This window comes from Asterias rubens, unplaced genomic scaffold (genome assembly GCF_902459465.1).
Source record: "Asterias rubens unplaced genomic scaffold, eAstRub1.3, whole genome shotgun sequence".
NCBI classification, from domain to species: Eukaryota; Metazoa; Echinodermata; class Asteroidea; order Forcipulatida; family Asteriidae; genus Asterias; species Asterias rubens.
Window position 1 is genome coordinate 29,189 of NW_022985723.1, and position 15,218 is coordinate 44,406.

Below are 15,218 nucleotides of genomic sequence, written 5' to 3' on the forward strand. Positions count from 1 at the left end.
ATTTAGTATCATAAAAAGTTGATAGAATTATTGTTTTCATTATATGGCATAGTCCTAAATCATATAAAAGTTGTGGTAAATTTTTAATAAATGAAGGCAGATTATAAGATTAATAATTCTGTTCTATCGATGTAAAGATCGTTGTTCGACGAATAACACCCAAGTGATTTACCTTTGAATTTCTTTCACCGAACTGGCAAGAAAACGTCGGTGTCAGGCTAGGTAAACACAAACTATATTGTAGGTTTTTTCAATCATATTCAGCAAATGAGCAGCCAATTTCATTTCCATGCGTTTGAAATAAAGCTGTTTTGCCTCTCCAGTTGTTACTCCCTTTTTAAATTCAGAATTCGGCCATTCAGTTTCGTTTTGAGTCAAGTCAAATTCCTTAAGCACTCTGTTCGATTTAGCGTATCACCATTCTTTTTCGTGACACACACGCCTCAAGAAGTGTCTTCGAATTTGAATGGTGCTTTGATAAACTGTTAAATTGATGATTATTTTGTTAAATCGAATGACCAACATAACATTTGACTTGTCATAAAACGAACTCGAATGACCGTTTTCAGTTGCATTCGATTTCGCGCGAAATAGAATAGCTTGGTGGTTAAATTGGCTGCTCATTTTGCCGAAATTGACAGAGAAAACCTATTTATCCCTGATGCAAAACTAACATCTATTAAACAAATATTTAAAACAAAACTATTTTGGCAGAAATCTTGGTGAACCATAGATTTTCCGGGCCAATTTCAAAAAAATCCCTTCATTTTGACTCCTGGGTGCTCAATCAATTTAGTTTGAATCAATCAATCAAACGTAATTTGTATAGCGCCTAAATCAAAAGGCGCTGAGGCACTGAAGAAATAAAAAGTCATTGATGGTAGGCCTCCTCAAACAAGTGGGCTTTCAGAAGTGTCTTGAATGTGTTGAGTGATGTGATTGGGAAGTTTATGCTCCGTTGAATCAGCAAAAAGAATAATATAATTCAATTTCAGTTTAGCATTCACTGGTCAAATCAGATCGTTCAATTTCACTAGGCCGCAAGAATCAATTCACTTTCGTAAAAGCCAAGACCTGCCAACCATTCAATTTCATTTATGAGCAAACATTTTCCAAATGTTTATATTTAAATTCAAATCCTTTGTTATGTGCTTTCTGATTCGTATAGCAGCCTATTTTTAAAGGCAGATACTTTGAGGGAAACGTATTTGGCATTATCTCCAAGTGAAGGCCAAATAAATTTTGGCTAAAAAGATGGCTGCTCGAGGTCGGTACAGAGCAGTGAATAATATAGGACGAGACTGGTTGAAACATTCACGAATGACATGAATTTCTTTTTAAATTGTGTAACGACCCCTTATGATTGTAAGACTATATTTCCTTTGAAAAATGTGATAAACTCTCATTTCAAATGGTACTAACTGTAACATAACCATGGCAAAAAAAAAAAAAAACTAGAGCAAAATAATTAGTTTTGCATTTCAAAGTTATCGGGAGCAGACTTAATAAACACTCCATGATAAACATAAGGAAGGGTAACAACGCAAAAGGAACAACTATTTCAATTAAGAAAGAAGTACATGATGTAAAACAATGGTCTAAACTACATAGAAACACCTCGTACAAAGGACAATATGTGCTAGTAAAGGACCTACAACTAATTTCCTCATAAAGCCATAAGTTAATTGTTTTAATTTAGTCATTCGCTGTATTATTCATTAGTGCAGTACATTTTGTTTTGCAGTGGTCTTGTTTATTTAAATTAGTTGCTTCTGCTTGTATTGCTTTGTTTTGCTTTTTGGTGATATTGTTTGTCTATATACTAACTTATATACTTCGTGTGTTTTTGTGAATGCGATCAAATGTTGACGTCACAAATCCATGTTGAACTTTGTTCAACTCCTTAATACATTCGCTGTGAGAGCTAAACAGTGAAGTATGAACCGCGGGCTTGATTCCTCCTCATTACGAATAAATATGTTTTCAATTAATCAGTGTTATTTGACACTCATTTCCAATGATTTATAGTTACCATTGCCAGAGGCATGCATAATACTGCAATTTGACCCTTCGTTCTGTCCGGTCATGGTCACGCTATAATGCCTAAGATTAAAGTCTCTTCTACTGAAAAACCACAACATTGGGGGCCCCCCATTCACCATACAACAGAGCTAGACACTCCCGTAAACCTGAATAAGAGGAAAGCAAACAATGACCGCTCGGGTAACTTCATTGTTCTCCTTTGAAGGACGCTCCATGCACGGTCGACGGTGGGGTATTCTGCACATTGTGGGAACTTCCGTTAGCCATTGCGACTCCCTGCGTTTGCGAACAAATTCCGACAGTAATAACTAACTTTATGATTGCTTTTAAACATAATCATTCCACTATAAGTGGTTCATATTCAACTTGCCATCTATAACAAATGTAAGTTTTCATCATATCTGCCAGTTCTGTTTAGTTTCTCTTGTTATGGGTGGTAGTTTGTCAGTGGTCCAGAGGGAGTAATATAACTTAATAAAACAGCCAACTTCACCGAAACTTGTCTTTGATGACACTGCGGTGTTGTTGAAATTTCATGAATGTGACAAGTAGACCTTAAAATGCCTAAACACAATCATAACTCCAAGAACTCACAAGTTCTGGTACAATAGAATCTGCCACTGGAATTTAGAGGCATACTTTTCTTCCCTTGAGTGGCCACATCGTTTACTGGAGTGGCTTTGCTATGTGACACGCTTGGAGCTATTTGCTACTGGTATATAATCTGTATGCTGGATAAACGATAATCCGCGTTGGAGCATGCAGTAAGTCCACAGGGGACACCAAGCACCCAAAACCGACGGATAAACATAAAGTAAACTGACGATATTCTCTTCACTACTCTACGAACGTCGTTACAGACACATTGGTTTGGTCAACAAATACATATTGATTTTTGGATTCATGTCTTGAAGTGGCACACCCCTCCATGCTCGTACAATAATTGCCAAGATGGTGTATCTTGAAGGAAGATCAGCGGTGGGCGTTGTTATGTTACTCTACATGTTTAGTGTTGTCATATCAGCACCATCAGGAACCAAGGAATGGACTGTTACAGCTCTCAAACACTCCAAGCAATATGAGGTAAGTATAGCCGGTTTAGCCATGGAGATTCCTCCATGGTATTAGTCTACAAGCAAACCACACTGTCATTCACTCATCCTTGTCAAACTATACAAATTTATAGGCCCTGTTCTGTTTATAAACCGCACACATGCGAATCTAGCGCCTGGTCAAAATAAGTGATGGTCACTGTTCACCAGGGATTGTTTATGTCATTCATTAGCTGTATTAAACTATTTCTGTGACGTCACTCTATTGTTGAAAGTGAATCATAGTTTTACGAATCTACAGTGATTACAAGCTTCGGCTCGTACATTCTAGTCACGATACATGTATACACTTTCTCGTCCATTAATTAAAAACCCAAACCCAAAACTGGTAGTACATAACAGGGAATTTGTTACTTCCACAGTTTCACACAAAGTAACCTTGTTTTATGCAATTATCAGCAAAGGTTGGAATTGACCAAATTGTTCCATTCGTTAAACAGAAGAAAAAAACTCAATTATTTTGTTTAGTTTGTGTTAACCCAAACAACATGCCCCAAATCAGTGCAAAATCTTTCCCGCGAGGCCTATTAGGTAGGAGAACCAGGAGTTTCTGCAGCATATGCAAAACTTTAACGTTCCACTTTCATCATTGGCTAACATTGACAGATAACAATCCATGGTGCTTTTGCACTTAAATTTGGTGCAAACTGTAAAACATCCAACGATAAACTTTCCGTTTGGCGCCACCAGTTTTTCAATCATATCTCATTGAGGTAAACTAGATAATATATTATCGAATGAAAAGTGGTTGCGCCATACGGAAACTTTTCCCATCCAACACAAAATACATGGCATATACATGTATAGGCCTACTGTAGGAACCTGTGTGTAGGCGGGTGCCTGTAGGCGTAGACCTATATACATGTGTAGCTGGTATTCATTACGTAATGTAATATACCGGTACAATGCTGGTCATTTGAAGGGGTCCTTTCTCTATGGTCAGAGTTTGTATAGCTCACTTCCATTCCCTCCCCATGAAGCATCTACGGAGCTGTGGAAATGCGATACAACTCGTTGAGATCATGCAGGATGGATGATGACATCAGTAACGAAACATGACGACATTTATCTCGGAATGACGACATCTTAAAGTTAGAATGTCGTCTTCCTGATATATGTTATGTTAAGATGGAACATCATGAAATGTTGACGTCTCCACAAGATAATTTATCTTGGATTCTCGGCATGAATCCAGATTTTTACCTCTAAAGTAAAAGTCAACATCAATCACTTCAGAGTATCGTCCCGAGATGAAACATTTCGGGATGTCGACATTATGATGTCATCTTCTGGCAATTATCTGAGGATCTCAACATGTCGAATGGCACTTCCAGAGCTCCGTACGTATCAGTTGCAAATATGAACCAAACATGAGGAGTCTGCAAGGTTAAACGGCAGGAGTTCGATATGAAGGTTGGAATAATTCCACGACGGCGAACCCGTATAGTTAGCTGGTTCTCTGTGATAGAGAGTCGTATGCCTCAAGTATTTATTAGGCATCTGAGAAAGCACACAATGTGTGGCCCTTCAACACCTTGACGTTTAAACCAGCGTATGCCGACGTAAGAACATTTCTTTCGTTATTCTTTTGCAACTGAATTCAAGTTACAGGTTGCTGGAAAAATGGAATTCATTTTAATCCTGATTTTGAACCGTCGTTATATCCGAATTATAGCAAGATCTCAAAAAGTTGACACCGTAGTAGAGGACTAAAACCAAGATTTGTGTGATCCTTGCACCCTTGTACACGTGTATGAAATATGATTTTTCAGCCTCGAAAACTTATTCTCCGATTTGCCTCAAAATTTAACCAAAATGAAGTCCTTTATGTGTTGAAGACATTCTCCAAGTTACAGGTTGCTGGAACAATGGGATGGGTCTCAATAATTCATTTTAATCTTGATTTTGAACCGTCGTTATATCCGAACTTCATTAATATCTCAAAATGTTGACACCGTAGACAAATAAAACCAATTTTTTTTTGTGATCCTCGCACCCTTTTACACCTGTGTATGAAATTTCAGGCGATTTGGAAAACAACAATTTCGGCCGATTTTGAAAAAACCGACAAGGGTAGATATAACTTGACTTTTTTTTAACCCTCGAAAACTTTTTCTCTCCGATTTGGCTCAAAATTTAACCAAATGAAGTCCTTTATGTGTAGACAGTCTCAAAGTTACATGTTGCTGGAACAATGGGATAGGTCAATAATATTAATTGTACTCTTGATTTTGAGGCATCGTTATATCCGAATACAGCCAATAATTATCTCAAAAAGTTGCCACGGTAGACGGCTCAAACCAGGGTTTTGTTTTAATCTTCATGGAACTGTTCAGGTCGGTGTTTCCATTCTAAGATATAACACAAGATAAATATGCAAATTAGGCAGAGGAGCGGTAGCCCAGTGGAAGGGCTTTGGATTCTGAACCCAAAGGTACTGGGTTCGAGCCCGGGTGTTCTTTTTTCGCTTAAGGCCATTGGATTATACTTAATAGTTTGCGACTGGAAGGCATGCGCTATAATACGTTTTTATTTAAAATTGCTCAATCTAAGGTTTATAATTAAACTCGAACGCATATGAAGGAAAATGAGTTGTGGCCCAGTGGAAGGGCTCCCGACTCCATACCCAAAGGTACTGGGTTCGAATCATGGGTGTTCTTTTATCAAGTTTTAATTTAAAATTGTTCATACGAAGGATTAAAATCAAACTCGAACGCATGTTTAGTAAGAAGGAGCAGTGGCCCAGTGGAAGGGTTCCCGACTCCATACCCAAAGGTACTGGGTTCGAATCATGGGTGTTCTTTTATCAAGTTTTAATTTAAAATTGTTCATACGAAGGTTTAAAATTAAACTCAAACGCATATAGTATAAAGGAGCGGTGGCCCAGTGGAAGGGCTCTGGTCTCTGGACCGAAAGGTCCGTAGATCGAATCCCGCTCTCGACAAATTCGAGGCGTTTTAGATAAACGATTTTTATTCAAATGTTAAAACGCATATTAAAAAAGTTCATAGGTTCGTTTTAAGTTTTAAGTTTCTTTTCTAAGCGAGTGTGGGAGCGGTGGGTGCCACTGCGCGGTGGGTCGAGACTTCGCGGTCGGTCACTCACCAGGCTGCCACCACCGTGGCTCGTATCGAGAGGCGCTCCTGCTGCCGGGTTCGAACCAGGGACCTTTCGCTTCGGAGACCGACACCTACCCACAACACCTAGGTATATGCTATACCCGGGAGTAGGTTAACAGGTCAGCAGACAGGGGAGTCTTTGGTTCTGACTTGAACAATATTGTAAGGAAACATTGGCGTGGGGAACTCTTTGGTTTGGACTTAAAAGTATTTGAGTTTAAGACACACGTTTGTAGTTCAAGAAAATTAGTTTACATCGGAAACTGTATGGGAATAAGTTGAATTGACAACTGATGGAAATACATTGGGGGTTTGTTGCATGCAGGTGAGGGTTGCGTTGGACGAGTCGCGGGGTATGATGTAGGTTGGGTGCTGGTTTGGGTGGCTGGATAGGGAATAAACAGCATTGATTCCCCTATTGTTATTGGTGGGTACTCGCTGTGATACCGTCAGGGATGATGCATTGAATCGGAGAGGGGCAGTCAGTGAGACTCATTGACGACCATGGCCCAATTCCATGGCGCTGATTAACGGTAAAAACATTGTCCGTGCTTACTGTAGAAAAAGTGTGAGCGTATTTCACAGGTTAGCAAGTGTATCAGGCGACCGTTTTGCGCGTTCAGCATGGATTTACAATGTTAGTTGATTAATTTTCGTGCAGTAAGCACCGGAAGGTTAGCATGCCTCTTCGTGTGCTTGCGGTTAGCAGCGAATGGAAATCGCGCACTAAAATCAACCGTTAAGCAGCTCTAAGAAATTAGGCCAAGAACGTGATTTGAAGAGCGAGGGGAAATACTGTAATTTCACATGCGATTGTTAAATTTTCCTATTTAAATAATTCAAAGGTATTTTGGGAGGTTACAGTGATTTGTGCAGCAAGCACACTTTGTGTGCCGCAACGGCAAAGATTATATAACAATAAATGTATGTCTACCTTTTTAAACTGAAAATTTTAATAAGTTTGTATCAACAAAAAAGGCGAAAACTTTAAAATGTGAGCATGTTGTCATTATCGGTCGTACATGATCCAAAGAGTCCATGTTTTACCATTTTTAAAGCCATGGACATCTTTATTTTAGTTTGAAATAAATTAAAAGAAACACAATATTTGGAAGACAACAAAGGGTATTGTTCTAATGTGGGTGGGCAGAAGCAGAAGGGGAAAAGGATATAATGAAGAACATGTTTATTGATGTCTTTTAAAATAATAGTTTATTTGTGAAAAAACAGTATACATAATACCAAAAATACCACTAAGACAATTAACCATAGTAGATAGTTTAACATTAGAAAGTTACACGAACTATTTTCAAACGGATTACGATCGGTCCTTTATTTAAATTGCAATTAAAGGCACTGGACATTAACAAATCTGTAACAACTTGCGCGCAATTAGTCATGAAGTCTTTTAATATTTGAGTGAAAAATTACCTCTTTTTCAAGAACTATGTTGCTACAGAGGAAGCCGATTATTACACTGTGTTATGCTATCAACAGCTCTCCGTTGCTCGTTACTAACGAAGTTTTTATGATATCAATTATTTTTGAGTAATTATCAATATTGTCCAGTGCCTAATAGTTCCGGGGCCCGGTTTCAAGTGCCGTTGTTTTACATTCATGAAGGCATGTTAGTGACAATCTAGGGGTTTACATGGCTTCCACGAGGCCTATTCACTCAGAAAAATATTTACACAATTTGTGTAAAAAAAGCCATGTTTTAGAGGCTGGGGGTGAACCTGCTAACAGTTAGGTAAACTTTTACCAGTTCGTTGCAGGGTAAAACTTACACAACAAAGACTTACAAACTTACTTCGTTTAGGAGTAAACATATTTACCTAAATTTTCAGTAAACACTAGATATGTAAAATATTACACATTGATTGTGTAAACCTTACACTTATATTACATGTAAAACTATTCCGCGTTACCCTTTTAATGGGCAAAAACTTTGATTTACCTTATAGCTGTGTAATTATTATTATTTTACCGTTTGTTTAGGTAAAATGTTTACTTGGATTGTTTGTAGTCGTACAAAATTACATCTTTTTACCGTTGTTTGTACCCTTTTCCCGTCTGAACGTTTGAGTTTGTTCTAACACGACCCTAAGGCCTTACTGCCTGTTTGTGCTCGTTGAGCAAAAGTTACAAGCATGGGGATTTTGCTCTTTGATGGGCGTATTGAAAGGTGAGTTTCTCAAAAAAATGTCGATCTTCAGTCATATACAGACACTGATGTTTGCGTATTATTATTTGTTAGTTTTTACAACCATTTCGGCCTACACGTTTGCCATAAACGTGAACATGTCTGCAGCGCTATAAAGTGAGCATGTGTTGTAACGTGTTGCAACATGTTGTCTTGCTATATCAGCATTATAGCGCTGTATACATCTTCAAGTTCATGGCAAACATGTAGGCCAAATTTTAATGGTTGTAAAACTAACAAAAAATAATACGACACGCATCAGTAGATATGGCTGTAGATCGTAACAACTTTTGAGAACTCACCTTTTAATACGTCCACCTAGGGGCACAAATCCCCATTCTTGTAACTTTTGCTCGCCGAGCACGAACGACATGACTGCATGGACTGAGACGTTAGCAACTTGTCACGCAGACACGCGCGTGCGCAAACGCGGGGAAAACATAACTTGCATGTAAACACCGGATTATTTTTCACAGTTCCTTGTAAGACCTACCAATGCCATGTAAAGTTTCTCTTTACTTTGGTAAATCTTACATAACTTTGATTAACTGCAATACTTACTCTCAAAACATGTATATATTTTTTTACATTACAAATCAGTATATTTTTGGCCGTGTTTTACTTAAGTTAGGTAGTTTCTTACATAACTTTTTTTACAAAACATCTTTTTACCATTTGTTTTCTGAGTGTTCCTATTCTACGTTATAAACTTAACTAAATTACATGATAAAGCTTACCTCTAGAGACATTAAATCACATCAAATAGTCGTAATACATCCACGGTGTGGACATAAACCAAGCATGGCTGGTGGCTATTTTGAATATCGCGTCACGGCACCAAGCCGTCAAGCACCCTGTCCCCTATTACATGTTTATCTGGTGTTAGGCGGTAGTCTGGTACCTTTCGGTTGCTTTGGCTGGCTCCAATCACCGGCGCCTGTCCAAAACCACACGAGTATTCAAACTGGTTCCCTCAAGAGGTCACATTAATAATTAGATAGCGTATTGGGACAATTGTAGTAATTTTGCTGGATTGTGACAGTGGTTGGACGTGATTATAATGAGCAAGCTATTGTGTATGACTGGAACCAGGGACGGGAAGTTTGATTTGAGTAGGAGAGATGGACTTGTGTTAATTCTGTATGGGTGTGGTTGGTTGGGCATGGGCATGAGCAAGCTGGGTGGGTGACTGGGGCCAGGGACTGGAAGTTCGATTTAAGGGTGGGGAGATGGACATGCTAATTCTGCCGGGGTGTGGCTGCTTGGGCATGAGCAAGGTGGGTGGGTGACTGGAAGTTCAATTGGAGGGTAGGGGAGATGGACTTGTGCTAATTCTGCTGGGGTGTGGCTGGTTCGGCATGGGCATGAGCAAGGTGGGTGGGTGACTGGGGCCAGAGACTAGAAGTTCGATTTGAGGGTAGGGAAGATTTTGCTGGGGTGTGGATGGTTGGACGTGTGTTACAGCAAGGTGGGTGAGGACTTGGAGTTCGATGTGAGGGTAGGGGAAATGGATGTGTGCTTATTTTGCCGGGGTGGGGCTTGTTGGGCATGGGTATTGGCAAGCTGGGTAGATGACGTGGGGCAGGTCATGTGATTTTTTAAGGACACGGGAATGCACTTGTGGTACTTTTGCTGGGGTGTGGCTGGTTGGACATGGGCATGGAGCAAGCTTGGTAGATGATTAGAGCCAGGGAGTGGGACTATGAGCTCGATTTGAGGGTAGGGGAGATGGATAGTAGTCATTTTGTAGTGGGATGTGGCTTGTTGATAGGACGTGAATGAGAAATCACGGTGACCTTTTTTTTTTTTTTTTGGGGGGGGGGGTCATGAAAAGGATGGTTGGACTGAACCTGGTTTGGGGAGGGGGAGGAAGGGGTGCTAGCTGCGTAGAAACAAAAGTATTTTACTGCAGGGTGGACCTTAGTTAAAGGAACAGTTTACAATAAACTGAAAGAAAATATGTCTATGATTTAGGTTGAGGTTGAGGTAGGAGAGAAAAAATTACGAGGAAATGTTTGCTGGTGTCAGTTAAATAAGTTTATTTGTGCAACAAACATAATACCATACCACTTGGATAATAAACAATATAGCAAGAAGGTATGCATAAGAAAGTTACCCGAACATTGTAATTACATAAAAACTACATAAGCTTTCTTAGCAACAACCACTTTTCAGATGAAATGAATGGGACAAGCCGAGTACAAGTTATGAAAATGATAAATTAGATGGATCTGGGCTTTCACAGTACATTTGCGTAAATTATGTTTCCTTAAAGGCAGTGGACACTATTGGTAATCACTCAAAATAATTATTAGCATAAAACCTTACTTGGTAACGAGTAATTTGGAGCTTTTGATAGTATACAGCATTGTGAGAAACGGCTCCATCTGAAGTAACGTAGTTTTCGAGAAAGAAGTAGTTTTACACGAATTTGATTTCGAGACCTCAGATTTAGAATTTGAGGTCTCGAAATCAGGCATATTTTATGCATATCTTCAGGTAAACCAAGTGAAGACAGATCCGTGACAGTTACCAATAGTGTCCAGTGTCTTTAAAGTGGTTGGGTACTTTTTGTACGACACAAAACACAATGTCCATAGATCAAACTTCATTAACGTTTTGAATTGGTGGAGAGCGCGTCACGTGGGTGTGTATAAACCTTTGTTTATGACCGGTAAAAAGTGTTAATTCATGGGCGTGACACGCGACCTTGCACCTGTTCTTATGACAGTTTCTTCATTCCTATTGGTCGAGAGCAACGGCTGAAACAGTTGTGTCACATCACGCGATACGCACGACGCGCACAGCATTCCCTTATAAGGAGTTGTTTACCCGAGGGCGGCGGAGGGCTTTACCATTTTGTAGCTGGAGGGGTGTTGTGTTGAAAGAAATCATTTAACAATTATAATGTTTTCATTTATTTTACTTTTTGACCAAAAAGTTATGATGTTTTTGACCGAAAAGGTATTTATGAATGGGAATCAAAGTGTGTTGAATCGGTTTTCAACTAGTGGTTTAAACCCGCCGAGGCCTGGTTCTTGATAATTTACCTCGACTTCATCTCGGTAAAATTATCAAGAACCAGGCCTCAGTGGGATTAAACCACTAGTTGTTGAACCTCTTCACCACACATTGATTCCCTTAGTAAATTCGCTGCTAGCAGCAGAATTAAATGAACAGTTACATAGTAATAAAACAATTTGAGTAAAACATAACATTAATTATTAAAATGGCCTTAAATCTTACACAGAAATTGGAGGAGAACATATACATAATTAATTTAAAAATCTCAGTAAAACATAGCATTAATCATTTTAATGGTATTAAAACTCTTACGCTCAACAACGGGGAGTTTATAAAACTGTTAACTCTAAATGGGAGGGATTTACAGTCAATCCAAAGGACTGCAATCAGGGACCAATCCACTTTATTCACTAATCCCCCGGACCAACCTTTTAATCCCTCCCATTTAGAGTGTTAAAGGCAAGGCAAGAATATATCAAACACAAACATCAAACACCAAAATATGCCAGAATTCATGAAGGGAATAACAAATAAATTAAAACAAAACAACAATTAGGCAAACTTGTGAAAAAAAAAGGTGAAAGCTTATTATGTCAAACATTTAAAAGCAAACCATGGCTTGATAACATAAATTGATACAAATAAACTGAATCTGCCGAGTTGGTAATGAGAAATGTCACTAAAAATGTCGGATCACAACTGAGAGAAAAAAATGTTGCACCGAGAAAACAGTGTTGCACCGATAAAGGTGTGAACAACCACATGCCTACGATTCGCAAGAGTTTCATTCAGAATGATGATTCATGTTTTGTTCCATTGAATAAACCCAGAGGGGTACGTCTACTTGAACCACAGCGGACCTTTGTGATCCGCGAGCAAACAACAGTAGTCAAGGTTGATTGTCTGACACAGTGGGGGAGATTTGAACAGTTCGGTTCGGTTGGTAATTGTTGGTTTAACTGAGACTTGAACCCTAAACCTCAATCATGTTCTTTTCCACGAAAGCAGACAACTGATTTGATTTCAAAATTGTATTCACTTAGTATTAAAGCCAACTTAGAGTTTAAAACAGTGACAAAACAGGCTTTCTTTTTTGTTTCTGTCATAATAAATTTCAAACCTAGAAACAAAACAATAACATTTTAAGTTTAAAATAAATTTAACTTTCCGATGCTTCTCGCTGATCACAGAGGATCACAGAGAATATTTAAATTGTAAACAAGTGGTTCTTTGTTCAGAAAGAGTTCAAAAAGACCACTGAATGAATTTAAGGAACACGTTGCCTTGGATCGGTCGAGTTGGTCTTTGAAAAGCGTTTGTAACCATTTGTTATAAAATGCATATGATTAGAGAGATATTTTAAAAGTAGATAATATTGATCCACACAAGTATCACTCGGAATTGCGTGGTTTTCCTTTTACCTCGTCGACTAACACGGTCGGCCATTTATGGGAGTCAAATTTTGACTCCCATAAATGGCCGACCGTGTTTGTTCGCAAAGTAAAAGGAAAACCACGCAATTTCGATGCAAATTTGTGTGGATCAATATTGGTTAAAATATCTTTCTAACCATATGCATTTTATAACAAACGGTTTCAAACGCTTTTCAAAGACCAACTCGACCGATCCATGGCAACGTGTTCCTTTAAGCTTTAAAAACACCACAAAACCCACAAAAGACCTTAAATAACAATCAAACCAAGATCATTACAACACCAAAAACAAACGAACGGCAGCCTATAGATGCCCCTAAGCGAACTCAATTCACTATATAAAGGAGCAATATTTGTAAAACGTTGAACGGAAAACTTCGGAAGATACAATAAAATATAAAAAATGCAAAACGGGTACACAAAACTTGCAACTTTTTGTCCAGCTGTTTTTGTCAAAACATTCTGATAATTTATAATACTTCATATACCAAATATTCAATATACCAAATATTCAAGAGTTCAATCGATATAATGTGCAGTTTGATTGATACAATCAGAGAGGGTTTTATACGGAGCAGATAAATCCACAATCAAGTGATATTTCGCAAAAACTTCTTTTATCATTGTATCTTCGAATCTTCTGTGGACAATGTGTTTTGTGTTTATAAAAAAAGTACCATCAATTAAATCCCCAGAATAAGGGTTGCTAAGCGATTAATTCTTTTCGTGGGGATTTTACTCAAATATTATTAGTAATGCATTCATATGACGCCCCTTGTATATTGGGCCGAAAACCAACTTCAGGTTGAGGTAGTTATGCATGTGTTAAAGGCAGTGGACACTATTGGTAATTGCTCAAAATAATAACAATCATAAAACCTCACTTGGTAACGAGTAATGGGAAGAGGTTGATAGTATAAAACATTGTGAGAAACGGCTCCCTCTGAAGTGACGTAGTTTTCGACAACTACCAATAGTGTGCAGTGTCTTTAACGAGAGGAAGCAACCATAATACAACTTCTTGAAAGCGGCGGTTTGGCAGTTTTTAATGGTTGTGATGGGATTGGGCTGTTGCATTGAATTATGTGAATTTTTATGCACGACTTTATAAAAAGCATTTAGGACTATTATGTGATAACTTTGTGAAATATGTTTTCCCAATTCAGATGCTGCGGTCAGTTCGAGAAAGTGTACGAGAAAGAAGACAGGCCACGAGTGTAAGTATCATCCTTGATCTATGAGTTCATACATACCATGGAGGAGTCAATGTATTCCTACATGTACATACCAATCAATATTCTCAATAAAGTAGGTCAAATAAAAATAAAAACATGTCTAGCATCCACGCCCGCGTCCTTTTAAAAGGCCGCCTCAAAGACAAATTAGAAAAAGAAAAAATACTATAAAAATGTATTGTTGTTAATGATGTTTTTTTTCTTTTTCTTCTGCTTTTTTTTTGGGGGGGGGGGGGGAGGTGGGAGCCTTACAGATGACACTCTCGACAGTAGTGACATTGAATAGCAACGAAATGTTCACTTTCTGTTATAATATGTTTAACTTTGTGAACGATGTAAATGTATAATATAGTGGTGTTTTTTTATTTGGAAAATACAGACTAAAGACAAGAACGATGTTCAACTGTTTCAAGTTGAGACAAAGATTGCAGTGCGATTTGCAAGTACAACAATAACCAGCCGGATCAACAACAAAGGGTCGTCGCCTCAACCATTGGATTTCATAATGCAGTTACCATTGAGTGCATACATAGCAAGCTTCTCGCTGTAAGGTTTCCATTTAACATTAAAAACTAACATTGATAAAGATACATCTCCCCATCATTTAAAGGCAGTGGACACTATTGGTAATTACTCAAAATAATTATTGGCATAAAACCTTTCTTGGTGACGAGTAATGGGGAGAGGTTGATGGTATAAAACGTTGTGAGAAACGGCTCCCTCTGAAGTGCCATAGTTATCGAGAAAGAAGTAATTTTCCACGAATTTGATTTCGGGACCTCACATTTAGAACTTGAGGTCTCGAAATCAACCATCTAAACGCACACAAATTTGTGTGACAAGGGTTATTTTTTGTTCATTATTATCTCGCAACTTCGATGACCGATTGAGCTCAAATTTTCGCAGGTTTGTTTTTTTATGCCTATGTTGAGATATACCAACTGTGAAGGCTAGTCTTTGCCACATACCAATAGTGTCCACTGCCTTTGATTTACAAATGCAGTTACCATTGAGTGCATACATAGCAAGCTTCTCGCTGTAAGTTTTCC

General features: G+C 38.4%; 1 protein-coding gene across 2 annotated transcripts in view; it reads left to right on the top strand.

The window, feature by feature from the left end:
- The first annotated feature begins 2,597 nt into the window (after positions 1 to 2,597).
- The window catches only part of LOC117306366, a 56,810-nt gene continuing 44,189 nt past the window's right edge, over positions 2,598 to 15,218 (top strand). Inside the window, exons 1-3 of one of the 2 annotated variants that reach the window (XM_033790969.1) lie at positions 2,598 to 3,126; positions 14,101 to 14,151; positions 14,549 to 14,715. In XM_033790969.1, the coding sequence (XP_033646860.1) occupies positions 2,995 to 3,126; positions 14,101 to 14,151; positions 14,549 to 14,715 (350 nt within the window). In that variant the 5' untranslated portion in view covers positions 2,598 to 2,994. Of the gene's footprint in view, positions 3,127 to 14,100; positions 14,152 to 14,548; positions 14,716 to 15,101; positions 15,208 to 15,218 lie in introns of those variants that run through there. The other variant, XM_033790970.1, reaches the window with a different exon arrangement.